The sequence below is a fragment of the Macrosteles quadrilineatus genome, unplaced genomic scaffold (genome assembly GCF_028750875.1).
Source record: "Macrosteles quadrilineatus isolate MER2022 unplaced genomic scaffold, UCM_ALF_1.0 Scaffold_4__1_contigs__length_99947679, whole genome shotgun sequence".
Lineage (NCBI taxonomy): Eukaryota > Metazoa > Arthropoda > Insecta > Hemiptera > Cicadellidae > Macrosteles > Macrosteles quadrilineatus.
The window spans coordinates 27,795,560-27,821,316 of NW_026542597.1; the positions used below are offsets into that span (position 1 = coordinate 27,795,560).

The 25,757-nt window shown below is 35.5% G+C and overlaps 2 protein-coding genes and 1 pseudogene across 5 annotated transcripts in view; 2 read left to right on the forward strand and 1 right to left on the reverse strand.

Moving 5' to 3' along the window:
• LOC128993380 (E3 ubiquitin-protein ligase UBR5) overlaps nt 1-10,658 on the forward strand; it is a 76,441-nt gene extending 65,783 nt beyond the window's left edge. For 3 of the 4 annotated variants that reach the window (XM_054417247.1, XM_054417249.1, XM_054417250.1), the window contains exons 43-51: nt 210-398; nt 1,053-1,172; nt 1,611-1,790; nt 2,835-3,009; nt 5,094-5,289; nt 6,872-7,078; nt 7,594-7,741; nt 8,204-8,434; nt 9,106-10,658. In XM_054417247.1, coding sequence (XP_054273222.1) covers nt 210-398; nt 1,053-1,172; nt 1,611-1,790; nt 2,835-3,009; nt 5,094-5,289; nt 6,872-7,078; nt 7,594-7,741; nt 8,204-8,434; nt 9,106-9,318 — 1,659 coding nt within the window. In that variant the 3' untranslated portion in view covers nt 9,319-10,658. The remainder of the gene's footprint in view (nt 1-209; nt 399-1,052; nt 1,173-1,610; nt 1,791-2,834; nt 3,010-5,093; nt 5,290-6,871; nt 7,079-7,593; nt 7,742-8,203; nt 8,435-9,105) is intronic. The other variant, XM_054417248.1, reaches the window with a different exon arrangement.
• A 2,053-nt stretch (nt 10,659-12,711) lies between these two features.
• On the reverse strand, nt 12,712-16,162 carry LOC128992823 (uncharacterized). Its single transcript, XM_054416564.1, has 2 exons — nt 14,594-16,162; nt 12,712-12,807 (listed from the first exon to the last, which is right to left on the reverse strand). Exons 1-2 carry the CDS (start codon nt 16,160-16,162, stop codon nt 12,712-12,714), a joined length of 1,665 nt encoding a protein of 554 aa, XP_054272539.1.
• Nucleotides 16,163-21,248: 5,086 nt separating this feature from the next.
• Nucleotides 21,249-23,519, forward strand: LOC128991820 (heat shock protein 70 A2-like; annotated as a pseudogene).
• Nucleotides 23,520-25,757: the final 2,238 nt, after the last annotated feature.

Genomic DNA, 25,757 nt, shown 5'->3' on the forward strand with positions numbered 1-25,757 from the left:
GATAAATTTATTACATTGTTGATAAATTCAAGACCCCATACATTTGTGAAGTGAGCCTATTTAAAAACGAGAGGTACCTACCATTACCATCTTTGTTGTGAAATTCATAAACATTTTTCAATGTGAAATTTAATAAGTATTTTTATCAACTTATATGTCTTCCTCCAACATCACTTCTCACTCTGTTCAAATGCAATTTTGTTCCTAAGATGGAGAGAGACAGAACACAGCTGATCGTGCAGACAATGAAGGAGTTGAACACGCAGTACAATGCATACAACAAACGTGCGTCACCCTCTCAGCCGCCACTGGCTGTCAACAGAGTCAAGGTGACCTTCAAGGACGAACCTGGCGAAGGCTCTGGAGTGGCCAGGAGTTTCTACACGGCCATAGCCGAGGTATAACCCATCAATTCTCCATGAGTGGTAAACTCAAATCTCAAAACCAACAAAACTTTAAAAATTTGGTTTTAAGATTCGATTGTATATTGACTATATTTCTTTTAAATAATGACCAGTAAATAAAAGTTTGAATCGATCTCATATTCATGTCACTACGCAAGCCAGGAGTTTAATTGTTTTAGGCCTAGTGTTTAAAAGGATGTAACCTTCAGTATCCAATAGTGGTAACTCAGTTGGGTTAGGCCAGGGGGAGCGGTGAGGTCTTTCCACATGCACGTTTAGAATCTTGTTCACAATCAATATTAAGCTGACTAATGTGTGGATTACCCAGTGGGAGGGTTCATCTTAAAAAACAGTGTTTGGCTTGGGTGGACAGAATTAGTGAGTTTAATTAGAATTGCACACAACCTGTTTTGCTTCTTTTAACATTAGTATATAGCATATAGTAGCTTACCGAGTCTGGGGAATGCCTTGTACAAAGAGCCAAACTTTACAACCGAGACATAATACTTTTTTTGCAGTGTTGCATGCAGTCCAAAGGTGTGTTTGAAGAAAAGACAAATACAGTATATCTGTATCATGTCCTAAACAATATCTTTGCTACTGGATGTTGTTGAGGAGTTTTCTTTACAATTGTTTGTGTCTTTATAGGCGTTGTTGGCCAACCAAAAACTTCCCAATCTGGAGTCAGCACAAGTCGGTTCTCGCTATGGACAGTACAATGTTCTACAGAGGCTTCGGTCCAGAGAGAGAGATAGCTTACGAAGACAGGTTAGTGGAGAAAACCAACAAATATTGGAAAGATAAGTGAGATATATAATAGGTTTGATTTTGTTACCTTTGCACTTGTGTACCACAGAGTTTGTCAAAAACGTGTTAGTGTTAGTTGTAGGTTTTGTCTTTTATGTGTTAGGTTTATTTGCTCAACAGTTAGACAAAGATATAAAAAAAGTTTAAAATCAATGTTAATCAAAAAGAAGTAAAACTAGAGTGCATAACATAAATAGTTAAAACTGTCATAATTCTTGTAAAGTCCAAACCCTAACAGACTTAAGAACCAGAGAAACCTAAAAGGATATCTATAGAAATGAGCCAAGATGGACCTAGGTGGTATGTGTGTAGATTTGAGTTGTTTAGAAATATATGTAACCTATTAGTAACATTTGATCCAGAATTATTATAACAATTGTATAACAAGATATTATACAGATGCCACGGTCGTCATCACAGAGGTGTCGAGAGCCGAGACGCAGCCTGTCTCATGAGGCGAGAGCCTTCAACTCCACGGTGGCACCAGCTGATGGGGCGCCGGGCACCAGCAACAACCAGCCAAACAACGACCATCTGTCTGTACATCAGCAACAGCTAGGAGACAGGCTCTACCCCAAGGTACACTACTAGCAAGTTGTGCTGGTCTTTCAGCCTTGTTGCTTTTGCTGTTTTATGTCTTGTTGGTATTTTTAGAGTTGTAACGCCTCATTCACACAGGACGAGTTTACAAGCTACTCTCAAGTGTGTAAGAAGCTGGGGAGTTGGCGAGTGCGCGCACATTTGTTCACACGGAGCTTGTCCACTTGCTAACTTGCCGACGTGTAGAAAAGACGCCGGCGAGTACGCTTGTAGCTGTTCACACGATGCTTTTTCCACTTGCTAGGAAGCTGGCTTGAACCAAATCCTCCGACATCTTTGAATAACATGCGTACAAGCACAAGCAACAGTGTTCACAGTGGACTACTTTACACGCCTACTTGCTCAAAAGCTGGCGAGTTGGCGTGTAAAGTAGCCGCAGAGTCAGCTTTTTCAAGAGTTTTTTTACCAAGCAGCTTTTCAGCGAGTACGTCATTCACACAGCTATTTTACTAGCTGCATGAAAAAAAACCGGCGTGTAGCTTGTAAACTCGCCCCGTGTGAACAACCGGGCTTAACTTAACACTTCTACAGAGGAGTAGAAGATGACTATATGCAACAAGGCCAAAAAGTTAGCACACTATATTAGTATTGTGACACGGTATTTCACCCTAAAGATCACTATAGTGTTATTAAGTACAGATGTTGTGTATTTACCTATATATCCTCTCTTGCTTGAGTACCTTCTACGTAGGGAATATATCCAAGAAATAGAAATAAAAATTTCCTAGAAGTTAAGAAAACTTGAGTATTTTGCTATTTAATATTCAGCTACCAAAACTGAGCATGTGAAGCTTTTTAATGCCTTGACGTGCTACCAAATATTTTCATAAGAAATAGTTAACATTCAATGGGTGTAAAATGTTCATTTGTAACCCTCAGATAATTTGAAAAATACAACAACAACAAAAATTATTATAAATTTTAATCTCTTCACAAGCTGGAAAAGCCGCTTGACTACCAGCTTGATTTTACACTTGTCAATAATATGTGGACAGTAACATCATTAATTGAGGTGTCCGTCAGGTACAAGCACTGAGGCCGACGTTCGCAGGCAAGATCACTGGCATGCTGTTGGAGTTGTCGCCTGCTCAGCTACTTATGCTATTGGCCAGTGAGGACGCCCTCAGGCAGCGAGTGGATGAGGCAATGGAGCTCATAGTCGCCCACGGACAAGACCTCGCCTCAGAGGCTCTCCTTGGTAATACAGTAAACTCTATACTGCCTTAAAAGACTCACACAATAATTTATTAAGAGAGAAGGAATGGATACACAACCATCCATTCCAGGTTGTTGAAACCCTTTACTCGGGTAAATTAGCTTTGTATCGTTTTCTTTTTCCTTAATATATTCCTAAGTGTTTATTCCTCAAAATAAAAATAAATAATTCAACATTGATACAGCAATATGGGCAGCACACTACACTGGCATCTACTGTTTGGCTCTGACTTGAATGCTTGTGAGTGAAATTCGCGTAGGATTGGATATAGCTTGCCTCTCCATTACCCTTGCCTCCTCTTTGAGCTAAACTAAAAACATCATAGAGCTTACCGCCATTTATCTCTTCAATATCAACTTTAAAACGACTTAATGATAATGTTAAGTGAGTTGTTTTCTTTTCACAGTCGTAACTCGGATTTTGACATTTAAGGTATCGATAATTTAAAGATCGTTTTACATATTTGCAAAAATCACTGAAAGAATATTTTCTTTCATTTCTTTATCTCTTTATTCATTGGATGAGTTTTGGAATTTAAGAAATGTAAAATAAATTATAGGCTAAGCCTATATAGAAAGATATAATTTAAAAGTTAAAAATATTTCATATAGTTTTACTTTTTCTATTTAAGCTTAACATTGTATTTGTAAAGATAATAATTGTTTAGTGATAAGGCATAATACATCATTATATTTATTTTGACACTATTCTTTGTATGATTATATTTGTACACGAATAAGGAGAATGTGAATTGAATCAGAGTGTCAAGTTAGTCAGGCAAAACAGGAAAGTCGGGGATTAATATTCAATTTCAAAATGGTCTTATAAAGTCGGGATTTAGTCTTTACTTTGTTGTCACAGTCGGGAATTCCATTGACCTTGTAAAATCCAATCAAATGTCCATTAATTGATGCCTGAAACACATTTTTAAGTAAGGATGTGTTAATGATCAAGAATCAATCGTCGAAAGTCAAGACTAGTTTTTAAAATCAATACAAATTGAAAAATAAAATTTATATGAATTTGAAAAACAAGTCTTTAAAAGTCTTGAATTAGTCTTGAATTTTAAAATGGAAATAAACTAGACACCCTGAAGAATAGAGTTGTTTTGTTAACAGATGGTGGCTCCACATGCGAAAATGCTACTTATTTGTCTCTACTTTCGGCTTGTGGTAAATGGACTTTAGTTATTTAATTATTGTAATGTTTTTGTGGTTCTAATTTCATTTTATGTTATCATTACCATTATTAAAGATGTAATAGATAATTAGTCTTTCCAACCAATTAGTAATTTTTAAAATATCAAATAAATAAGGAAATTAAAACTTTGTACGTAATCTTATTTGTAATGTGAATTGATAGTTTTAATAAATTTATAACAAAATTACAATTAGGGTTTAATACAAACATTTGTAAGTCAGCGCTGGTACCGGGGAGAGATGGCTAGTTCTTCATCTGGCATGTCTTCTCCACTGTCTTCAGTCACTTCACTGTCGCTGTCAATTTCACTCATCTCAATCCCAAAACTGTCAATGGCGTCTCTCAGCAGACCGTCTTTCTCCCAGTACTCCCGTCTCAACTTTAATGTGTGGTCGGTGAATCCCTCCCAGTCGATCCTGCTCACTGAAGTGGTCGCTTGCCTTGTAACCTCCTGCAACTTGGCCAGTGAAAAATCTCCATTTTTATTGGTCTCTTTTACAAGTCTTTTGACTTTAGCCCAAGCCAGCTCAATATGATTCACATCACACATGTAGGGTGGCAATTGAATGACGGAATGACAATGCGTGGTGGGGAAACGTGCGCCTTGCTAGGTCAGGATAGCCAGTAACGCTGGTTGCTAGGCAACGACCGGTTTGGAGCAGTTGCAAAGGAACCTTCTTCCTCGCTTTTAAGTCAGAGCCAAACAGTAAGCTTAAAATAAACTTAAAGACAGCGACATAGACTGGACATGAAATGTAATTTCTATAGTTTCAAATTAATTGGATACTGCTTCCTACACTACGGACAATTTTCAACTTTGATAATAGTTAGTTTTACAAAATATTTAAATTTTGTTTTATTGGCAGACTTGGACGTAGGACTGTTCAGTTTTACGGGTCTCAAGAACGGCCAAGGTCGCAGTACCGAAGGTGAGACGGAGACTGAGGACACCGGTGAGGACAATGCGCCGCTCTTCTACTGCCCGGGGAGACGAGGCTTTTACAGTCCACGCCAGGGCAAGGCAACATTCGAGAGGCTCAATGTGTTCCGCAACACGGGAAGGTACGTAGTTACTGAACAAAAAAATGTTTGGTTTTTAAACTTGGCTTGTGAGGTTTTTGGTATCAGATTGGATTCTGAGGTGGCTCTAACAAATTTTTGTGTAGAATAAAGGGATAGCAGCTAGCTTACGTTGGAAGAAGTACACTTAGACTATAGTACTTTTTCAGGGTGTCTACCAACCAGGAAAACCGGGAATTGTATTTAATTTTAGGCTGGCCATGAAATGTACGGGAATTTTCCTTAAATGCTAGAATACGTCCTTAAAGCAATAATTTTATCAATCGCTAATTGGTTAGAAGCACATAAAAGGTTTATCAGATGTTTGTTTGCTTTTCCATAATTTATTACTTGGGTAATTATGCAATAAAAAAACCATTAGCAGTCTCAAACCCATTAATATTTTATCAGACAATCAAGCGTCAAGTACTTCCAAGAACTCGTGAGTCAGTAGCTTAACTCATAAAAGTTGTATAACTTTTATTCCTTTACAACTTCCATTATGTATTACTAGGGTAACTTTTGTTTCCCATATTTATTTATTAATTTATTGTGTTGTGTGCTTTAAGCAATCTAAATCGTATGAACTAGAATGATGATAGTGACTGAGCTGCTATTATAACCTCATTGTTTGTTACCCAGTTTATATAGGCTCTCCTAAATAATTAGGTCTAGGCCTGGGTATTTTAATTCTTTGAAAGAGTTCTAAAATATACTAGGAAAATGTAATTGAGCCCAAGATAAACTAATGATTGATATGTGTTGATGTTAACTTTACAAATCAAAAGACAATAATCTTACTCTATGCGTACTGGTAGCCGCTTACCATACCGATTTTTACCGAGAACCAAGGTACTTTATAGTATGAATTTAAAATATTGTTACAAAAGTAGTCGAGAACTTAACGTTGTGCTGGGACGAATCATGCCAAACTAATCCGCCTGGTCGAATATGATATGATAATGTTTCCGTGACCGATGGAAATATTCAGGATTTTGTCGCTATCGCGGGAGACGATGATTGGGTTTCTCTGTTACACTATAAAGCTTTACCCAAAGTAAATGTTTGTCTCATTTCAATAAGTTTCTATTTTGAAATTTAACTCTTGTCTATTATTGCTTACTTTTCTCTCTGGTACAATTACATGAAGAGCAAAATTAATACAGCTTGACAAATCAGGTAAATATATCCGGTAATCACACTGAAAAAGGTTACGACAAAGTGTCCTTAAATTTACAGGAATTGTCCATGATTTTTTAATCCAGAATGTAGTAGACACCTTGCTATTGAACCCCTTTTTGAACTCTCTTTCTCTACACTGAGAAATTAAAAATATTATATGTATTTTTGTGTCTTCTGTGTTTTTTTTTTTTTTTTTTTTTTTTTTTGTAAGGTTAGCTAGTTCCTATCCCTTTTTTCTCCAGTAAAAAATCCTGGACTAGAGCAGAATCTAGAACAAAACTAATGCTTTTTCAATCGGAATACAAAATATAGGAATAATAATTTGTTAACTTATATTACCATATGAATATAACTTGATTACAGTTCCTTTTTACATATTTTTAACTACAATCCCAACTTGCAGGTTGCTTGGGCTGTGTCTACTGCAGAACGAACTTTGTCCGATATTCCTAAACCGACATGTACTCAAGTGTGTTCTCGGCCGACCAATCAGATTCCATGATCTAGCGTTCTTCGACCCGGCCATGTACGAATCATTGAGACAGCTTGTTCTTGATGCCGAGACCAAGGACAGCAACAGCCTATTTGCAGCTTTAGACCTCACATTCAGGTATGAAAAAGTCACTCTAATGTGCTTCATGTATTTTTAATTCTTTATAATATGGTGTCAATGAAATTTGTAAATTAAGTTACTGAAAAAGGTAACTATATAAAATAGTTTTTAATTGGTTCTGTGCAAGAGTAAAGAATTGTTTTCAGTTAGAAGCAAAAATGCAATACTACATTAATACTTAAATAAGCTTACTTAATACAACTTCTATTTGGCTATGATGTTTTTAAAACAATAATAACACTTTACAAATGTATAACTGGAACAGTAACGTTAAAGCGTCCTATATACTGTACATTGTATGTAATATACACTATACCTTTTGCCGCCACCTAAAACTGCAACTGTGCAACTGAACTGAAAGTGTTAAAGGAGACAACTAGCATTATTTCAGAGTACTAAAATGTTCTGATCTGAACAGTTGCACTTTCCAAAACTGCAACTGTTGCAATTATTGCTGAATTATTACCCATCAGACAGAAAATAAATTATTAAATTACTTATTTTATTTTCAGCATTGACCTAAATGTAGAAGAAGGGAGTGGAAGTTTGGAACTGATCCCAGGAGGGCGAGATATTGAGGTTACGGCCAGCAACGTCTATGACTATGTGAGGAAATACGCAGAGTATCGGATGTACAAAGCTCAGCAAAAGGCTTTAGAGGTAACACCTTTGTAATAAATTGGGGGTTGGGGAAGATAAGATTTGCTGATAGATCATTAACTCAGTCGGAAAATAGGAAGAAAATAGGTTTAGTTAATAAATCATGTGCTTCAGCATGCTGGTAATTGACCAAAAATGCAATAGAACACCAAAACAAAACAGAAGTGGTACCCATACTTAATGAATAATAAATTATAATCTAGTTGATGCAATAACGAAAAATTGTATTGAATTGTCCGTTTTTTAAGCTCACATTAAGTTTGTTTTAGTTAATAAGACAAAACAGCTTGAAGCAAACTTAGTTAAATATTTTTACTAGGGCTAAATTCTACAAGAATTTGCAGTTTGGTTGAAACAATATACATATACCAAATTCCGTAAACTTTGGCTGTTCATTTGTGGTGGCCTATATCATTTTTAAGTTAACCGGTGGGATTATAATACAAATTCTGTTATTCTCAGGCTATCCGGATGGGTGTGTTTGACGTACTCCCAGCTGGATCTCTGGATGGACTGACCCCAGAGGACTTGCGGTTGTTGTTGAACGGAGTCGGAGATATCAATGTCGCCGTCCTCATATCATACACTAGCTTCAATGACGAGTCAGGCGAGAGCAGCGAACGATTGCTCAAGTTCAAGCGATGGCTGTGGTCCATTGTCGAGCGGATGACCAACCTCGAGAGGATGGACCTGGTAAGGGAACAAGTTAATTATTTGCTCTCTTTCAATGTACAAACTATTCTAAATTCCATAACGTTTCTGACTGTCTGAGTAATCCTCGTAATAAACTGCACCATAGAATGATATTCTCAGTCTCCGCTATACCTCAATACCTACTGTATTGTTTACTTATAAAAATATGAATACTTTGGTTGAAAACAAAACGCCAAATATAATTTGAACTAGGCAAATTATAATTCCAGTTAATTATGTTCAATTATGCTCTTATACTCATTTGAAAAAGTCATCAATTTTTTCTGCTTTTCACTTTTTGTTTTAGTTTCCTGTGTGGTTTATATATATCAAACCTACTGACACAATTCAATTTTATCATTGCAGTAAGGTTAACTATAGGTTAGTGGTTTATATTACCTAGTTATTGTCCAAAACAATCCTTTGTACAAAGAACGAAACAGCTGCAGTCTTAGTAAACTACAAAGGATCGTTTTGGACAGAAACAAGGTACTATAAACCACTATAGTTAATTCAAAAGATCCAGAGGCCATTCCTTCATGGGAAAGGTTGGTTAAACAACATGTTTCAAATTTTAAATAACCCTGACTTTTGTCAAGACCAGGGGTGGTTAAGAGAGGAACACCTAAAAACTGGTTTTGCCAATAGTTTCACCATGAAAATTGTTGTAGGTGTATTTCTGGACGGGATCACCAGCCTTACCAGCGTCTGAGGACGGCTTCCAACCAATGCCGAGTGTGACGATACGACCAGCAGACGATGCACACTTGCCGACAGCCAACACCTGCATCTCTAGACTCTACGTACCACTGTACTCGTCCCGCGCGGTACTACGCCAGAAACTGCTGCTCGCCATCAAAACCAAAAACTTTGGTTTCGTCTGAGCACCCTCCTTTCTACCCACTGTGCGTTTGTAAATTTTGTTGTAACATTATTTAACTTTGATATTTTTGTATTCAAAAATGTATAGAGCGTTTGTTCACGACAATAAGTGTTTTATCTCCAACTAGTGGTCATCCGTTTCAAGTGATTTCTTTTATCGGATTACAACTTGGTCACTCACATATCTGTGTTTGAAACTGTGATTATTTTGTTTTTAATATGGAAACAACTTAGGTTAAGGAAAAAAACGACATTGTTACTTCACGTATGTGTGAATCTTTTGGAATTCAACATGAAATTTTCGTTTGCTTTAAAATAGTTTGGTTACATTATTATAACTACTTAATGATCCAGTTTTTATCTTTATTATGTTTTGTTTTATTGTAAATATATAATTTAAGTTAAATATTGCTTTGTTTTGTATTTATTTTTGTTGATCTTAGAAAGTGAAATTGAAAAAAAAAAAACATTGATTTCAACCCTGCAAGACTGTTCACTTTCAAAATATTAAAAGAGATTTGAAAACAGTTCACATTACAGTTCTGATTGTATGAAAATTTAAGGGGTTTTCCAAAAAAGTTATATTGTATTTAGTTTAGTATACATTGCTGCATATTGTTTGATTTTGTCTATGTTACAAATGGTATTTCATATCATATTTAAACAAAGCATCTTGATGAAAGTGGAAATTACTTTTGATTTGTAATATTTTTAGTTGTTTTTTTCTACCTTAAATATTTTATGATTCCTATTTTTAAAAAAAACTTTGTGTGGTGTAGTTCCTAATGTCAGATTTTCATTTTCATCCCTCACATGTCGTTTTATTAACTAACCAGATTAGTATTTTTTTTTTCATGGTAGAATGAAAAATTTGTGTTTTTTTGGGGCATAATTGTAGAATCTGGGTTAGTATTTTTATCTTCCTTTTGTCGCAAGGGAAACAATTGACTTTTATTTCAAAAATTAAAGTTGTGAAAGATTGTGTTTAGATTTTTGCTTTTGTAAAAATTTTAGTCATAAAAAAAGAATATTGCCAGTGTTTAATTGATTGGTACAAGTTGTTCTTAAGGTTTCGGATTATTTTAATTTTTTCATTAGTAGATTTTCCAAACATAAAATCCTCGCCTGCTAGCTGATAGTATTTTTTTTTTATTTTCAGGCACCTGAAGACATCTAAACAAGTGCCAACTCTGAGAGTCATGTATAAGATAAATGAATGTATTGTATAAATATAAAAAAGATTTTTTATAAATATATACGGCGAAAGCACAATTTTTCCGTTTGGACTTATTCTCTGTATCAACAATATGAATACTTGACAGAATAAAGCTTATGTGTTAAACGAGTGTCATTTTTCTTCCTCATGCTCATATGATTGATTGGTAAGTACTTAATGGGATTAATTTTTAAAATGACTGAAAGGGAAGAAGCGTTACAAAATGTTATTGTAGTTTTGATTGTTTGGTGTACCTAAGACAGTCTTTTAAACTAGCTTTTTCAATTCAATTTTTAGAATCATAATTAAAAAGATTCAGGTTATGAAGTTAGTTATTAGTACTTAATGTAGTCAGTTCCTCTAACTTTTTACACTCACTTTTAAAGTGTACACTCAGTTGAAAAGGTTAGAGGAACTGACCTTATGACCTAAATAAATAATAACATTTTCAGGCAACAATAAAATCAGCTGATTAGTTTTTAAACATGTATGTTGACTTTCAGATACAAAAAGATGATTGGGTGTTTAGTGTGAATTTTAAAGTCAGTAAAGGTGTGCAATTTTTAAGCCATACCAATACCAAATTTCAAAATGTGTGATCTAACTTGTACAAACAAACTTTCACATTTATAATATTAGTATGTTTTTTTTTTATTGTTTCAAATAACAAGTTATTCTTGTAAGTAATTTGTAAAATTAACAGTTTTTGAGTTATTTAAGGAAGAAAAGGTAAAAATTGCCGCCATTTTGGATTGGTACAATTTATAAACCGGATACTTAGTGCAAAGATTAACCTTACCTGTCCACTACATAAGTGCAAACTACCAAGTTATGGATTCATTTGTGAAAACCACATACAGATACAGAATGAAAACCAGGCATCTTAGACTCATGTTTATATGGTGTATTTGCGTTTTGACCTAAGGATCAAATATACAACTGGTTCCAGAGAGTTCTGGGACACCCCGTATACCGGTGTCCAAAAAGTCCCGGGTCGGTTGAATATTTAAATATAGCTTCAAAACTTTTCACAAAGTTACTGGACGTATAAGTCTATTTTATCACATATTCAGTGATCAGCTACTTCCTCAGGGGGAGTTCACTTGGAGTCAGAAGAAAATCTTGAATGTAATCATAGGTTTATATGCATATAAAATTTTTAAGGTCTTAAGTACAGAGCTGCTAACCCAAACGGATTACAGAGTCAAAAATGACAGCGATTCAAAGATTTCTAGAACCTGCTATCTCCTTGAATCTTTAAAGGACTGCCATTTTTTTACTCAGTTTGAGCTCAAATTTGGGGCATTGTATTCTACTAACAAAGACCTTTAGTTTAGGTGCATATCGAATCGACCTATGCTTACATTTAAGATTTATTTCCGACTCCTAGCAAGTCCTGCTAGGAGTAGGATCCCAGAGTGTTGTGCCCTTAAATATATTACATTAAACTATTAAACCCCATTTTGTTAGAGCCACTTCTTTCATTGTATTTAAATAACAAAATCCAAAACTTAAAGTAAACATGAAACAATAATCAAACCAGATGACAAGCAAATAAACAAACTATTAATGTAGACCTCAGGACATCTCCCTCTTAAAGTTCTTCTATGAACCTCTTGGCAGGTTTAACAATTCTGGTAGGTCTGTGTATGGTTGAAGAATGATTATGTAGGTTGGATCTTGGTGTATGTGTCTGTCTTGGAGGAAGTGTCTGTGTATGGGGGTTTTCTTTATCAGGATTTTCTCTTTCTCCAGAGGAGAACATAGGGAATAAGAATTTTGAATTAGGGAATAAGAATTTTGAATTCCTGATATATCTTCCTCCCTTTTTTGTTTCAACGTTATATTTCCTGTTCTCTAACTTCTCCTTGATTACCCCTTCTTCTCTTCGGTCCGATACCCAAACTTTAGCGTTTTCTGGGTAATCCTTGACCTGGGTCACTCTATGTCTTTTATTGAACTGTTGTTCCTGTTTCCTCTTTTCTTCCATTTGTCTAAGTCTATATCTATTGTGATTTGGAGTGGCTGGAAGTAGAGTTGCTTTATTCACTGGTAGATTTGTTCTTAAAATCCGTCCCATTAATAGTTGTGATGGGCTATAACCACATTCCTTTGGCGTCGTATGCCAATAAGCCCAGATGTCTATCCTTACACTTCTTTAATATGTTTTTGAAGATTTTCACACCACTTTCAGCTTGACCATTGCACTGATGATGGTATGGTGAACTAGTTTCCACTGTGAAGTCGTATTCTGATTTGAATAGTTCCCATTCTTCTGATAGAAATTGCACACCTGAGTCTGATCTAATTGACTCGGGGATGCCATGCTTTTCAAACGATGTCTTCATTGATTTAATCAATATTGCCGTTGAACAGTTAGATACCTTATATACATCGATGTATTTGGAATAATAATCCATGATAATTATGTATTTATCATTGTTGAATTCACAAAAATCTACTCCGATTTTCTGCCAGGGTCTTTCAGGAACCTCTGTAGGAATCATAGGATGGCGAGGAGGCACTCTGTCAGCAATGCATTGCGGGCAATAGGTTACTTTTTGTTCGATGTGATGATTAATTTTGGGCCACCATACTGACATTTTAGCCCTTTCTTTACATCTTTTAATACCTTGATGACCTTGATGAATATTATCTAACATTTCTTTTCTCAAGGATGGAGGAATCACTATTTGATTATTTCTCATAAGTATATCTTCATTGATCGACAATTCTGCTTGATGATCCCAGTATTCTTTTAATCTTTCATTTAATAGGTTCTTATTTTTAGGCCATCCTTGAATTGTAATATCTAACAATTCCTGTAATTCTTCTCTTTGATTTTTTATTATTACATCTAATTTATTAGATGATACTGGGATTGCTTGAACTACTGTTCTTACACATGCTTCTGCTTCTTCTGCAAGTTTCTCAATATCTTCCTCTTCAGTTTTGTTGATTGGCGCTCTTGATAACGTGTCAGCAGTTGTTAATTGTTTTCCTGGTACCCACAATATGTCGTACGAATATCTCATTAATCTCATTTTAAATCTCTGAACTCTTAGCGGCAGTTCATCCAAACCCTTACTACTTAAAAGAGGAATCAGAGGTTTATGATCAGTTTGAATTTGAAACTTCAATCCTGTTATAAAATTTTTGAAACGTTCACATGCCCATACTATTGCATAAGCCTCCTTTTCAATTTGTGCATATTTCTGTTGAGTCGGTGTTAAGCTCTTTGATGCGTAGGCCACAGGTTTTAAATGTCCTTGATGTTCTTGCAAAAGTGTTGCACCCAAACCATAAGCTGATGAATCGGCCGAAATTATAGTTCTCCTTTTCAAATTGAATGGTATTAAGGCAGGAGTTGTTTGTAAACTCTTTAAGGCTGTTTTAAATGATTGTTCTTGACTAGGACCCCAAACAAAAGCCCTATCTTTTTTTAGTAGTTCCCTCAGTGGTTGAACGATATCAGCAAGGTTTTCTATGAATTTTCCGACATGATTCAACATCCCTAGAAATCTCCTAACACTTCCCACATCACTGGGTGTGGGGAAATCGATTATTGCTTGTAAGTATTTGGGATCTGCTTGAATCATACCAGAAGAAATAATGTGACCTAAGAATGAAATCTTTGTTTTTCCTATTTCACACTTGTCATTTAAGGTAACTCCTTCTTTTACCAATTCTTGTAACACTCGGTCTAGTCTGCTGTCATGCTCGGGTTTACTTTCTCCGGTAATTAAAATATCATCCATATAACACAAAATTCCTGGGATGTCTCCAATAATACTTTTCATCCTGTTACAAAATATTTCCGGGGCTGTTGAAATTCCGAAGGGAAGTCTTTTAAAACAAAATCTACCAAATGGTGTTATAAATGTTGTCAATTTTGAGGAACCCTCATCTAGCGGTATTTGCCAAAACCCCGAATTAGCATCTAATTTTGAATACCATTTGGAATTCCCTAGACATCCAAGTAAGTCCTCAACAGTATTAAAAACGTTATTTTCTCTCTGTAAATGGTTGTTTAAAGCTGAAGGATCAATGCATATTCTTACACTGCCATTAGGTTTAGGTCTTACCACCATTGGATGACACCACTCCGTAGGTCCGCAAACTTCTTCAATGATTCCCGCTTCAACCATTCTTTTAAGTTCATTTTTCACTTTTTCTCTTAATGGAATAGGTATGTTTCTAGGAGTTTTTAACTCCATCGGTACCGCATTTTGTTTCAGTTTAAGTTGAGCTCCTTTCTTCATCTTACCAATCCCATTAAATAAACTTGGATATTTATTCTTGATCTTCTGTAGGTCTGTGTTGATATTCTGGTTGCTACAATATTCACTTGACTGAATGTCATTTTTAACTCCTCTGATGACCCTTAAGAACCCTAGGGCTGAGATGCATGGTTTCCCAATCAATGCTTCCTCTTGACCATTGATCACATATATTGTTTGACGAGTTGTTTTATTCTTATACTGAATTACACCTTCAAATTTACCTAAAACTGTTAAATACTTCCCCCCAGGTGTTTTTAAAACAATGTTTGATTTAGTCAATAATTTGTTTCTAGCCATTCTTGGAGGCACAATCGTCACGTCGGCTCCACTGTCAATCTTGAAATGTTCCAATTTCCCATCAAGTTTTACATCAATTTCAAATTCATTCTGTTTATTGTAGTTCCTTGTTGTCGCTCTTATTTTCTTAACTTCAGCTCTGTTAATGTAATACCCGTCCTCGCTTCTATTATCCTGTTCCAATCTGTTCTCGGTATTTTCCTGAATTTGATTCAGGGTTGGGTTTCTGTATTTATTGTTCTGATTTCTGTATTTATTATTCTGTCTCTTTTTACAACATCGGCTGAAGTGTCCTTGCAATCCACAGTAGTAGCATTCAATATTCTGAGCAGGACATTCCTCCTTAGGATGCCTCTGTCCTCCACAGTAAAAACAATTAGAAGTATATTGTCTTATGTTTTGTTTCAAGTTCGGATGTTTTTTCACTTGGTCTATTTCTGCAAAATCTTGTTCTCTTGATCTGTTAACAGTAATTTGTTGGTTCTTTATAATTTCACTTTGTTTCAATCTATTTATTGTTTCATGCAAGGTTAGGTCAGCCATCAGTTGAAGTTCCTTAGATAACTTTGAATCTGTTATTCCAACAATGAGTTTATCCCTAATAAGGCTGTCTTTCATGTCTTTGTAATCACATGAAGAAGCTAATTGATGTACATCTGTTATAAAATCTGATATCGGTTCATTTTGCTTTTGTACTCGTTGATTGAATTTCGCTCTCTCATAGGTCAAATTCACCCTTGGTGTAAAATACTTATTAAGTTTTTCCACCACTTTATCATAAGTCTTTTCATCTTCTTCTGTTACTCCTGCTGCTATTAATACATTTTCTGCATTATCACCCATGGATATTATAAGGAAATTTACTTGCTTTTCTCCATCTATTTGATCTAAATTGGTAGCATTTCTGTACCTATTGAACTTTTTTAACCATGGGCCCCAATCTTCTGGTTTAAAGGAGTATTTATCAATGAAGCCCAATGTTGCTGAATGTTGTGTCATTTTAGATGTTTGTCTTCTTACTGTTATATCTGAGTTTTCTGAGTCTGACATTGTAATGCAGCATCTCTTCGGAGGCGTGGGTTCGAATCCCACCGCTGCCACCATGTTGTGCCCTTAAATATATTACATTAAAACCCATTTTGTTAGAGCCACTTCTTTCATTGTATTTAATAACAAAATCCAAAACTTAAAGTAAACATGAAACAATAATCAAACCAGATGACAAGCAAATAAACAAACTATTAATGTAGACCTCAGGACACAGAGGATGTAGCGGATCACTGGATATGTGATAAAATAGATTATGTCCAATAACTTTTAGCAAAGTGTTGTAGGACTAGTTTTATTTTGAATATTTAACCGGCCCAGGGCTTTTTGGACACTTTGTATATGCATATGAAACAGTGAAGCTCAGAGTGGGTATATTTGCCGTGAATTATTGGTATGTACGACTTTTCTAAGGGCCCCTGCTACCACAGGTCGATTCCGAAGCCCTTTCATGCTTTCAAAGTTTACATTATTTCATTAATTAAATGATCAGCTGATAAATGCAGTTACAGGGTTGCCACCAGCCATGAAAACCTTGAAAAGCTTGAATTATGCATGAATTCTTGTGACCATGAAAAAAGGCATGGATTATGCATGAATTTCTCCATTGAACCATGAGTTTTAAAAATCGGGATTAATTATTCAATCAGTACAATTAAATTTGCCAAATAACATTTTTTTGTATATTTAAAAACAGTTCATAGAAACCAACACCAAGAGAATACTGTCTGGAGATGATTATTTAACATGTTCCACGATCAGAAACAATTGCTTAGTTCATTCCAAGTCATTCGAGGTTAGATGCTGATGTCAGCTGAGTCTTTCCGAACACTTAATATGGTTTGAAAAATCATTACTAGGCCAACGTAACGTAGGCCGCGTATGGATAAAGGGACTTGAATCACAAAAACAGAAGTTTTAGACCATGCTCGGAATTGAAACAGGGTGTACAATAAAACAAAATTTCCGACTCTTGACGCCTGATTTTTTTAGCTTTGTGGATAAACCAATCATATCTTAGTACGTTGTGTAATAAGATAAACCAGTAAACTTAAAGGATATTTTATGACATTCATGTGGAGGGATAAAACAGGACTTTTTTGGCCAGGTGTACGGTATCTTTGTTCCGGTATGTTTATTCCGATGGAAAGACTGAAGTAGACCTACACTTATATATAGGTAGATATTTTACAATTCTTCTCCAATGTGTTGTATTAGCTGGACCCCTTTTGTTTTCAACTTTGTTTTGAATGTATATTTATAAATCACTCTAAAATAGTTAAATTTCATGTATGAAAGGTTATTCAATAGTAACACACAAAGAAACTGCCTCTTTAATGTCAATTTCTGAAATCAGCAAAAATCAATTGTGTTGAAATTATATGAGCGGACCGACCATGAATTTTTTTTAAACTGCCCATGAAAACCATGAATTCTGCATGGATTTTTTGATCCCTCTATGGTGGCAACCCTGAGTTAACTGCTGCTTTATTTACCTATAGTTTGAGTAAATAAAGAGAACATACACATAAACATGTCGATGAGGGATGGAAATTGTATTGATCAACAACAAATTTAGTAAAGTTGTGGATAGGATGCTGTAATTTAAACTATGAGGATATTTTATGATATTAGGGGGGGATGTGTTCCTTTTTTACACTACATTTGAGAAGCAAGAGTAAAGCAATCTTCAAGAAGAACTGTTTATATTGGAATTAATACTAATTTGAAATAATAACTTCGCCAATAGGTTGTGACATTAAAGTATACAAATGTCGGGTTGCCGATTCGATACTGAAATACCCCCACTGCAGCAAACCTGCCAACTAAGCGAATTTCCATTTGCCTGGATTGATTTTCAATTAATCATTAAATTAACATCTATCTTTAACGAGTGCCTAGGTTAGCTGCTACAGGAAAACTAATTAAGTGTGTTTTTTTATTAAAATAGCTTAGTATGAAATAAATAAATCCGCCAAGTTTGATCAAAATATATCCATAAACAAGCCAACTACAACATTTTACAATATTCTCCATAAGAATAACATGGGAATTTTAAATTAACAATTTTTTGAATTTTCTACTTAACCAATCACCGTGCAAAAGCACTTATTTGATATACTAATTTATTCGGTTTTTAAGCTCTTTAAAAAGGTGTGGAGAAAAATTGATAAATTTTGTGTTTATCAATTATGTTTATTAGGCTAATTGATTATTTTGTGTGGAATGAGTAAAAATGAGAAAATCCCATTCCTACCCCATAAAACCCCCGTTAAACCCCGTTCCCATGGTCCGTTCATGCTGGTTCGCGAACTCATTCAAGTTTATCCCGCCTTACACCTTCAAACCAAATTTTATCAAAATCGGACAAAAATTACTCAAGTTATCGTCTGGACGGACATATATATATATAACACATATATATATATATATACATATATAATAAGTATGATGGTGATTAGGGCTACTACTATATAAATAATCGAAAACATTGTAAAAACATTAGTGTACCCTTTTAAATTCATTTTAATTAACAACCTAAGTGTTGAAACACGTCTGTTAATTAGAATGAATTTAAAAGGGTAATGTTTTTATAATGTTTTCGATTATTTATATACATATATACAAAATTGAACGAATGGTGTTTTTGGCCTCTGGGGACATCATAATGAAAAAGTAAGTCGGTCCCGGGCCAAGGTCTTACCATGAGACCTACGGTAATAGCTACTTCCCCATAAGGAAATTCGCTAAAAGGCAACACCTTTTTATGGTTCAATAAATTGTACCCAGCTGTCCTCGATCACTGGCTTTTCACAAATCATGTGTAAAGTAAGAGAATCAGCTGATCACTTGGTCAGTGACAAATCTGTCATCTGTCACATGTTCATTCAACACTCTTCAATTTAAGCCTCCTGGTGTGTCAGGTTTTCTCGTAGGGTCTAGGTTGAGGAATCAAATAAAACCTAATCAATAAGAATCAGCCAGTATGACTGCTGATTGTCAATTGTATTGATGGGCGTTTTGACCTTAGTCACAAATAAACACGATTTGACTCAGTTTCCTATCAGGCATCAACCACAATGGAAACCGCCAAACAACATTAACGTTACACAATACTAGGTTTAGGTACTCAAAGTGTACCGGAACTGTCTTTTGTGGATTTGTTCCTTGCGTCCAAACATAATTCATGAACATAGGTCCAATTCAAGTTCGTGTAGTATCTGTCTGCGTATGACTGTGTAGGCTATTTGATTTTTACTAAATCCGCAATTCAGACAAACTCGACATCTATCATAATTAGTATAAATATTATGTTAAAGACTGTATTTGAACGTTATAAATTCCACGTTTCTAATGTTTAACTGTGGCTTAACCGGATTTTGATAAATTTCAAGTTTAATCAGGTTGAAAGTGTAATGATTTAGCCAAAATTAGTTTTTGGTCCTCCACTAACAATAGACATGCCTACTAATTTGTGGATTTATGGCATATCGTTTCACATTTGTATGTAGCCTACTCGTTTCACATTTGTATGTAGCCTACACTATTACGTTTAAACCACAGTTGTCTAAAACATATTTCTCGCAAACCTGAAATGGAATCGTAAACCCCTCGAGGTAAAGAATAACAAAGCAAAAAAGGCCTAAAACTATTTTATTATGTCAAATCGTGCTCTTCGGGTGATAGTCATATTGTCCATATTGATGATCTAGCGTACCGGTAGCGAAATTACTGGCCGGCGCGTAGGCATTTTATCTAGTATTGGATTGCGTTGCAGTATTAATTTCATTCAGAACCGACTGTTGGCCAGTATTTTGTATCTTAGCCAGTTGATCGAAGTAAGTTAGCAGAAGTAGACTGTAGACGTATATCGTCTTCTCTCCCTAAGATGATTAAGATTCGATATTAGAGTCGACCCGGTCGTGAATGGGTGCATTGTAATGTGTAGACATATTGTTTTATCTTTGATTATAGTTTACATACGTAGCCTACACATGTATATTTAAATTAATGAAAACCTTTTTCCATTTCTATTCATGCACAAAGGTACGCCATGAGTCAAATGTCATAACAACAAACTGTATGTTATATGTTAACTTACATATAACAGCACGCAAGGGGCCGCAGAATAAGAAATTGAAAATGTTTTAACATTTTTAAATTATAACTTTAGATAAGAAGTTATTTGTTAAAAGGTCGTGAGTAATACAAAAACTCCTTACTTACACACGACAACCACATACGAAACAACTCATTAAACTCCTAAAAATATAAAATATCACAAAACAATTACGTTGATGATGTGGATTTTAATGATCGTTATGTTAAAAGATTTAAAATTTGCATATCACAAACATGAGAAAACGAAAACACTTCCTTTTAGGGACGAGGAACAGATTCAATTTACAAGTTTACAAACACAATGAAATGTAAAATTAATTACATTTTGTGGTGTCTCACTCAGCTAGGAGAGATCACAGATCAATGTGTCTTCCTGATATGCAGCAGATTATTACAGGTAAATGGAAATTTTCAGCTAAATAAGCATTAATTAATTAACATTAAAAGTAAAAATAAATATAATACTGTATATGAATATATCTAATATGTAACATGACGGTATGTGCACTTCTTTCCACAAGATTATATAATAAAACCTATAAACAGATTAATGACCTACTTTTGTAACATTTTACTTTACGTAAACGATTAAACAGAAAATCCAACAAAGAGTTTTGTGTAGACGAATTCTAGGGTTTGGCCATAACAAAAAGCCAACTTTAAGATTGTGTGATCAATAAGTTAGGTAACTGTTTCGTGCGACCTTGCCCTAAAACATTCTAGCAGAAAAGAGTCTGGAAACGCAAACGCGAGTCTGACAGCAATACATTATCTCCATGGCATCAGCTGTGATACAACATTCTGGAAATTCACATCCCTCCCTTGTGGATGCAACGAGCTCTGTGATTGGATCTCACAAAGAGTTGTCAATAGTAACACCAATCACATTCAAGGTTTCAGCCGCGGGAGGTTCAATTGAATACAAACAATAGTGAGTGAGTGAACTTGTGAAGTGAAGTTGAGTTCAGTCAGCCGGTGTATTCAAACAATCATAGTCAGGGAGTCATTGGTAGGTTTGTTTTGTGAGTTTGGGTTAGGTTTAGAGTTGATTGATTGTGATATCGGTAACTTGACAGTGAGTGACGTGTAAACATGCCAAAAGGAGGGCTGGCCATAGGTATTGACCTGGGAACGACGTATTCTTGTGTCGGAGTTTTCCAACACGGGAAGGTGGAGATTATCGCTAACGACCAAGGCAACCGGACAACACCCAGCTATGTCGCGTTCACGGACACTGAGCGACTTATCGGCGACGCAGCGAAGAACCAAGTAGCCATGAACCCAGAGAACACGGTGTTTGACGCTAAGAGACTCATAGGCAGGCGCTACGAAGACAAAACCGTCCAGAGTGACATGAAGCTGTGGCCGTTCAAAGTGGTCGACGATGCTGGAAAACCTAAAATTCGCGTAGAGTACAAAGGTGAAACCAAAACGTTTGCTCCGGAAGAAATAAGTTCGATGGTGCTGACCAAGATGAAAGAGATTGCAGAAGCGTTTCTAGGAGGTAAGGTCGGTGACGCTGTCATAACAGTTCCTGCATACTTCACCGATTCCCAACGTCAAGCCACAAAAGATGCGGGTGCGATTGCTGGTATTAACGTACCTATTGAGAATTATAAATGAACCTACCGCAGCGGCACTAGCTTACGGTCTAGATAAGGGACTGAGTGGAGAAAGAGTTGTCCTGATCTTTGATCTAGGTGGTGGCACTTTTGATGTGTCAATACTGACCATTGACGAGGGATCTTTGTTTGAGGTTAAAGCTACTGCAGGAGATACTCATCTCGGAGGAGAAGATTTTGATAACCGTCTAGTAAATCATTTCTGTGAAGAGTTTAGAAGGAAATTTAAGAAAGATATTCGGAACAATGCAAGAGCTCTAAGGCGCCTAAGAACTGCAGCAGAAAGAGCAAAACGAACACTCTCCTCAAGCACCGAGGCAAGTATTGAAATCGATGCACTCTTTGATGGCGTTGATTTCTACACAAAAATTTCTCGAGCAAGATTTGAAGAGCTTTGCTCAGATCTGTTCAAAGCTACTTTACAGCCTGTGGAAAAAGCGCTTAATGATGCAAAATTAGATAAATATGCCATTCACGATGTTGTACTTGTTGGAGGATCGACCCGCATACCAAAAATTCAGAATCTTCTTCAAAACTTTTTCTCCGGCAAGGCGCTTAATCTTTCAATAAACCCAGATGAAGCAGTCGCATATGGTGCTGCTATTCAGGCAGCAATCCTCAGTGGAGACAAAAGTTCTGCAATACAGGATGTGCTTCTAGTGGATGTCGCACCTCTTTCTTTGGGTATTGAAACCGCAGGAGGAGTGATGAGTGTTATAATAGAAAGAAACAGCAGAATTCCCTGTAAGCAAATGCAAACCTTCACCACTTACTCGGACAACCAGACAGCAGTAACGATCCAAGTGTATGAAGGGGAAAGAGCGATGACCAAGGACAACAACCTGTTGGGAACATTCGATCTGACGGGTATCCCTCCAGCGCCCAGAGGCATTCCAAAGATTGATGTGACGTTTGACATTGACGCAAATGGAATCATGAATGTTTCGGCTAAAGACAATAGTTCTGGGCGATCCAAAAATATTGTGATTAAAAACGACAAAGGGCGGTTGTCAACAGACGAAATTGACAGGATGTTAAATGAAGCTGAACGTTACAAAAATGATGATAATAAACAAAGAGAAAGGGTCGGTTTGAGAAATCGCTTGGAAGGCTACGCGTTTAGCATAAAACAAGCGTTGGAAGATGACGGAGGAAAGCTAAGTGGAAGTGATAAGAGGAGGGCATTGGATGCTTGTCAAGACACGATTGTTTGGCTGGAGCACAACATGATGGCCGACAAAGAAGAGTACGAGGACAAGTACCAGGAACTGATGAGGATTTGTTCTCCCGTGATGACAAAATTACATGGAGGCAGCAGCACCAGTAGACGTAACAGTGAGCCGATCGTAGAAGAAGCAGATTAAGCGAAACAACAGTAAAGTTTGATTATGTCAGTAGTATTCAATTTATTTTATATGGATAAAACAGTCATATTGTCCCTATACTATTCAGTTTAGCTAACCTCTTTGGTAAAACTTTGGATTCTAAAAAGCACAAAACTATTAAGAACACAGTCTCTTTTAAGAATTCTGTAAAAACAATAAATTCCTAGTTTAATACACATTTTCTTAAAAACAAAAACACACATACCGGTAAGATCTTTAATTTTTTTTGTTGTACACCTATTGCAATTATAAATGAATAAAATGTATGTTTATACTTCTTGTTTTTACTGATCAACCAGAAAAGTTAAAACATCTCTTTATATTAATACGTGAGGGCTGTTTTTTGTGAACAAAACTCCTCCGTTATTTATGGACCGATTTTAATGTTTCAGGTGTAAAATAATTCGTCTCAATTGTAGGTTTTCGAATTCAAAAACTCTTACCCTTAAGGGCACGAGACGCTCTCAAAGCTCGCATTTTCCCCATAAGAATTGCATGGAAAACAAATTTTTAAACAAATAAAACAGAGCTGTATATAAAAAGAAACTCACCAGCTTTTTGGGAGTAAAATATTGATGTTTGTAATATTTAGGAGGTTATAGACAAATCTAAACAGTGAATCAGTTTCGTTGGAAGAACGGACAATTTCTTGAGTTTAAAGGAGAAATATTGAAAACAGGAGGAGGAGACAACAGGAAATCTTATACGTATGAGAAGAGTAGAGGAGACACCTGGTCTCACAGTAAAGGAATCCAGGTAGGCTACTCAATCACTTGGGGAGATGAATCATTTTTGCCAGTTATGCTAAGCAACTTATTTTGGAAGTAATAAAAACTATGAAGACAATTATTTATTACTTATTTATCTTCGGATGTGATTTATTACACATCATGTTGTCACAGTGGTAAAGTAAACCTACCTAAAGACAGATCAAATAAATACGTGCAAGAAATGTTATTGGTAACAGCTTTAAGCCGGGAAACATTTGTAAAAAACACTAAAAAATAAGGTTGGGTCCAAAAAATTCTAAAATATTTTTATAAGGAGCCTTTATTATTTCAAAGCGCTATTAAATAGCGTGAGTATTTCAATTAGTTACATAAGCATTTAGTCGGGTCTTTTAAACTCATCAAAAATTATGACTGTTATTACTGTAGTTTTAAAATAGCTTCTGTATAATACCGGTACTTGACAATTGCTCGATTTCGAGCAACAGGTACACTAGTTTATCAGTTAAACACCGTTGATTTTTAAACTTTAATGGTAGTTATTATAGTTCATTAGTAATCTTTTTTTCAATTTCTTAGCGTTAGGTTAAAACACTCTACTTGACACTAAGAGGAGACTCGATAGTTTTTACATTTTCTATTATTGGCAATCCAAGGACTTTTGCATTGCTTGGTTTTATAGTTTATTTTCAATATGCCTACTCATATTTTTAAAGATTGTAAGGAAACATAGTAAATTTCTAGATGTACTAGAAGTCTATTGATTTAATATCAAACAACTGGTTTAAATTTTATCAATATATTTTTCCTTTTAATCTAAATTAAATTTATTCATTCACTAACAACTGTGAGAAGCAAAGGGTTACTGTAACTTTGAAAATCATATATGTATAATAATTCCACAATGGTGCCGTCCTTAGAGTGGAGCGGCTGCACCAAGGCCTCGCCGTGCAGTGCCCTGCTACTCTGTTAAAAAATAAATAAAAGTTTTAGTAGAACTAACAAAAAGCTTACAAAGGATATTTATCATTCATTCGAGATAATAGCAACTAAGTATAAATACAAATGTAAAATATTGTTTGATAGCGGCAGCGTTCGACGGAACCCCTCACACACACCAGTGAGTCAGTCATACTTGTGATTGGGCCACCACCACACACTAGATTATTTTATTTTGTATTAGGCCTAACTTATAATAACTTCAAGAATAAACTCCATTGTTATTTTTCTAGATTCTTTTTTTAATCTTCAGTTTTTTTACACCAACCAACAAGAAAATAACTCAAAATTATACCTATTTGAATCGGGACCTCTTCAACGCCCTTTACCATGGAGTGAGAGATTAAAAAAGTTTTCGTTGTCAAAGTGCTTAAAAAAAGAACTGCATAGGGGCTTTCCTGAATCCCTCCTCTTCCAGGAGATATTATATAACTTCCAGACTCATCCCTGATAATTATCTAAGATGATCAATTATCTAAGATGGGGATGCCACTATGTGCGTATTTTAACCCAAATATGAGTGAAGGATGAGTGTGGGATGCGTGGCGGGATCTTGAAGTCTTGTTAAAGACTAAGGTTGACATGTTCCTTAGACACATTTCAAAAGTGTTTCCCTCCATGCCTTTCATTTCCTGAACAACACCAACTACAGCCTATGCCAGAAGAACAGTAAAGTGTATGTATTGACAAAATCTATTGTAACACATGTTATTTAATGGTAATTAAAGATTTGATTTGATAT